Source organism: Belonocnema kinseyi, chromosome 7 (assembly GCF_010883055.1).
Source record: "Belonocnema kinseyi isolate 2016_QV_RU_SX_M_011 chromosome 7, B_treatae_v1, whole genome shotgun sequence".
NCBI classification, from domain to species: domain Eukaryota; kingdom Metazoa; phylum Arthropoda; class Insecta; order Hymenoptera; family Cynipidae; genus Belonocnema; species Belonocnema kinseyi.
The window spans coordinates 73,415,846-73,419,064 of record NC_046663.1 but is presented as its reverse complement, the minus strand read 5'-3'; the positions used below and the strand labels follow the sequence as shown (position 1 = coordinate 73,419,064).

General features: G+C 35.9%; 1 protein-coding gene across 2 annotated transcripts in view; it reads left to right on the top strand.

The window, feature by feature from the left end:
- The window catches only part of LOC117177068 (transcription cofactor vestigial-like protein 4), a 37,350-nt gene extending 35,513 nt beyond the window's left edge, over window positions 1-1,837 (top strand). For both annotated transcript variants that reach the window (XM_033367544.1, XM_033367545.1), the window contains one exon: window positions 907-1,837. In XM_033367544.1, the coding sequence (XP_033223435.1) occupies window positions 907-986 (80 nt within the window). In that variant the 3' untranslated portion in view covers window positions 987-1,837. The remainder of the gene's footprint in view (window positions 1-906) is intronic.
- Window positions 1,838-3,219: the final 1,382 nt, after the last annotated feature.

Sequence of the window (3,219 nt, the reverse complement as noted above, 5' to 3'; positions counted from 1 at the left end):
TTGTCTTAAGAAAAAAAGATGCGCAATCAAATTTTACATCCATATATATCTTTTGAAAATTAAAATTCGAAAATTTTTTCTAAAGCCTCCAGGGGACTTCGCCCATTTTATGTGCCCTTATTGCATCCGGACCCACAATTATTCACAAAATTTTCTGTTCCAAATCAGATTTGTAATTCTTATATTCCAACTCACAATTATTATTCTTTTCCAAAATTCCCTCTCGAAATCATAAATTTTTTAAATTGACCAAGAAAAATTAACAATTAACCGGGAGAAAACCCAGAAATGACCGGGAATTTAAAACAATCCATCGGGTAAACACCCTGGATATTTAAAAATGTTTCTACTTGTTCGAGTGTAAGATACCTAAATAATCGATTTTCTTTCATTTTCTTCGTATGGACATTCGAAGCTCTTTAAATATCTTGGTCGTACGTTTAGAACCGGTTTGAAGGACCAAATTGTGTGTTTTTTTTTCTCCAAATGCCAGGGAAAGCAATTTTTACTTTTAAGAAGTTAAACTGATGCAAGTTTGATTCCAAGTTAGTTTTTTAATTTTAAAGCAGCCAAACTTGGTTAATGTTCAATTTAAATTTTATCAAATTTTGACATGTTCTAAATTTAAAAACATTTTTAGATTTTTAGTCTGACTTCTTGAAAGTATTTTTCAATTCTAGAGTATCTAAAAAAATGCAAGAAAAACAATGTTTTAAACAAATTTGGGTGTTTAAAATTTTCACTGAATTAAAATTTTATATAGAAATTCAGACTTTTTCGTTGTGAGGAAAAAATTCATTGAGTTGTATTTGTCAGAAGTTACAGTTAAATTAATTTTTAATACACGTCATTTGGAAAACTTACTCTTTGTCTTGATCATCTTCTAATTTTATCTTTCTTCGACAGTCGATGACCACTTTGCCAAAGCCCTCGGCGAGACCTGGACAAGGTTGCAGAAAACAGGTCGAAACAAGGACTCCACTTAACCTGAAGCCTCCGTCCATGCCAGAGGTTCAAACCCTAAAAATGCAGGAAGTCTACTCGTGTTTCCATTCTAATTTTGAAAGGATAGGTTCCAGTTAACTTTGTAATAGTAGGTATCGTTATTAAAAAAAAATACTACTGAATGTTGGACTACACTAGAGTTCAATCATACCCGAACGTTCTGGTTAATTTCAAAATTCTTGTCGTCAATTGGGACGAAAAATGATTTTTCTCTGGGTGCTGAACCGAGAAAGTTCTTCCAGCACCAAAGCCGAACATAATTTGAGATTAAAATTGAAGATTTCGTGCCAGATGAAATGGCGAATTTTCACCTCTTCAATTTTCTGGCAAAAGCTACTTCCATAATAAAATAGTGACGCTTCAAAGCTCACTAAGGCTGTTTTTGATTCGAGTCGAGAATCTCGAGAAATTGTAAATAGACGCTCTTCGACATTCGCGTCAATGCCGTAGTCCACGTGCGGAAAAGTAGGCAGTTATTTATTACTAAATTTGTACTTCCTTGCAAATGTTACAAGTTTATAGACACCAGGTCGACGATGTCTCTGTATTTATAAACCTGCATCGTTCTATATTATGTAGATCGTAAATATATTATAAATATGTTGTAATTATATACGTGGAGAGTCTATAATAATAATTATTGTTAGGACATAGTTTTAAGCTACTCGTGTGAATGAATCTACTCATTTATGAATCCACTCATTTATGAAATATGATGCAAATGATTCCTGCTGATTTTATGAGGTGTTGTGTATTCACAAAAAATCCAAGACTGGAAGAATGAGAGAAAAATGAAAACAATTCCATGAGAATCATTAAAGAATCTACTCAAGATGCTTGGTCTTCTTTATCTTCCGATTCCAATTCCTATACGCGAGTTTCCTTGGTAGATGTTGGAGGTTTGGAGACATATAAGAGGAGTAGTACTGATTTCAAATGGTGCTAGGAGATGTAGATTGTACCCCAGCACACACAGAAGTCAGTACCTCTGCCTTCTTATGTTCACTCTCGATGCTAATAACGAGAAGAAATAAATAAACATTGAATTGAGACTTATTTGAAAATGTGAAAGGAACTAATCTTGATCGTCCTTCGATCATGAATTACTTTATTACCTGATATGCCTTCCTTTCGCAAGCATCTTGGGCAATCGACGATATCAGTTTTCACGACACCGGCCGCTTTTATTTTTTTTCCTTTGCTGTCACAGCGGTTGTCTCCGTCAGTAGTGCAAACGAAATATTGTTTTTTAACTTCTCAATAATTACTAGTTTTCAATCGGGTTCACTCCACATCCTACCTTCAGTTTTCAGGATCCAGCAGTCGTGAAACAATGAATAATTCACCAATTTTGAACACACGCACAGAAGTTTACTTGATAAGTACGTACGAGGGTGAATATCTCGAAGACGCGAATGGATTTTGGTTGGAAAGTATTTGCACCAGGTAGCAGGTTGTTTGTTGGGGACTTGGCGACGAGTGGCAGTTAATAAGTTTATTGCAGGAGGTGGGCCCAGACGAAGAGACCAGATCCAGACTGTCCTAGCAGGCGCTCGGGTGGCTTCCTATATGCAGGCAGTCTGTTCACTTGCCGTAAAGCAAAATGGTAACTTAATATTAGACTTGAATATAAGTACTGTAATCCCACACCACAGTCTAAAGTAAGCCTACACCAACCCCCCATCAGTGGGACCCCACCTCCTTCTTCCCTTCTTTAAACGCCCTGGAGCGTAATAATGCACTGGTTACTAGATATCTTCTATGTGCGAATTGCAACCACCTATTTTTCTCCATCTAGTGGCCGAAGATGTCGAGAACAAGAAACGAGCAGAAGGTGCATCCGCCTAAAACCTTGTATTAATTTTCTTTTGTTATTATGTGTTGGAGACATTTTGCAAGGCTACGTGCTTCCTTACATTTCTATGCTGACTTTGTTATCATTCTGATACGTCTTCATTATTTGCGCATAGAAGATACATCTTAGTATCTGCATTTGAAAAAAATCATCAAGATTAGTTTCAGAATGAGAAGCAGTGTTTGGGAGTGACGCACGTAATAAGGGACTGTTCAAAAATTACGTTACGCTGCTTCAAAGACTTTTCCACTTTTAAGTACCAATTTCTTTCTTCGATTCCATTTGATGACCGTCTAAAATAAAACATACAAACGTAATATTTTTAAGGGGTTAAAGCACTGTAGAGCACGAAAAAATAG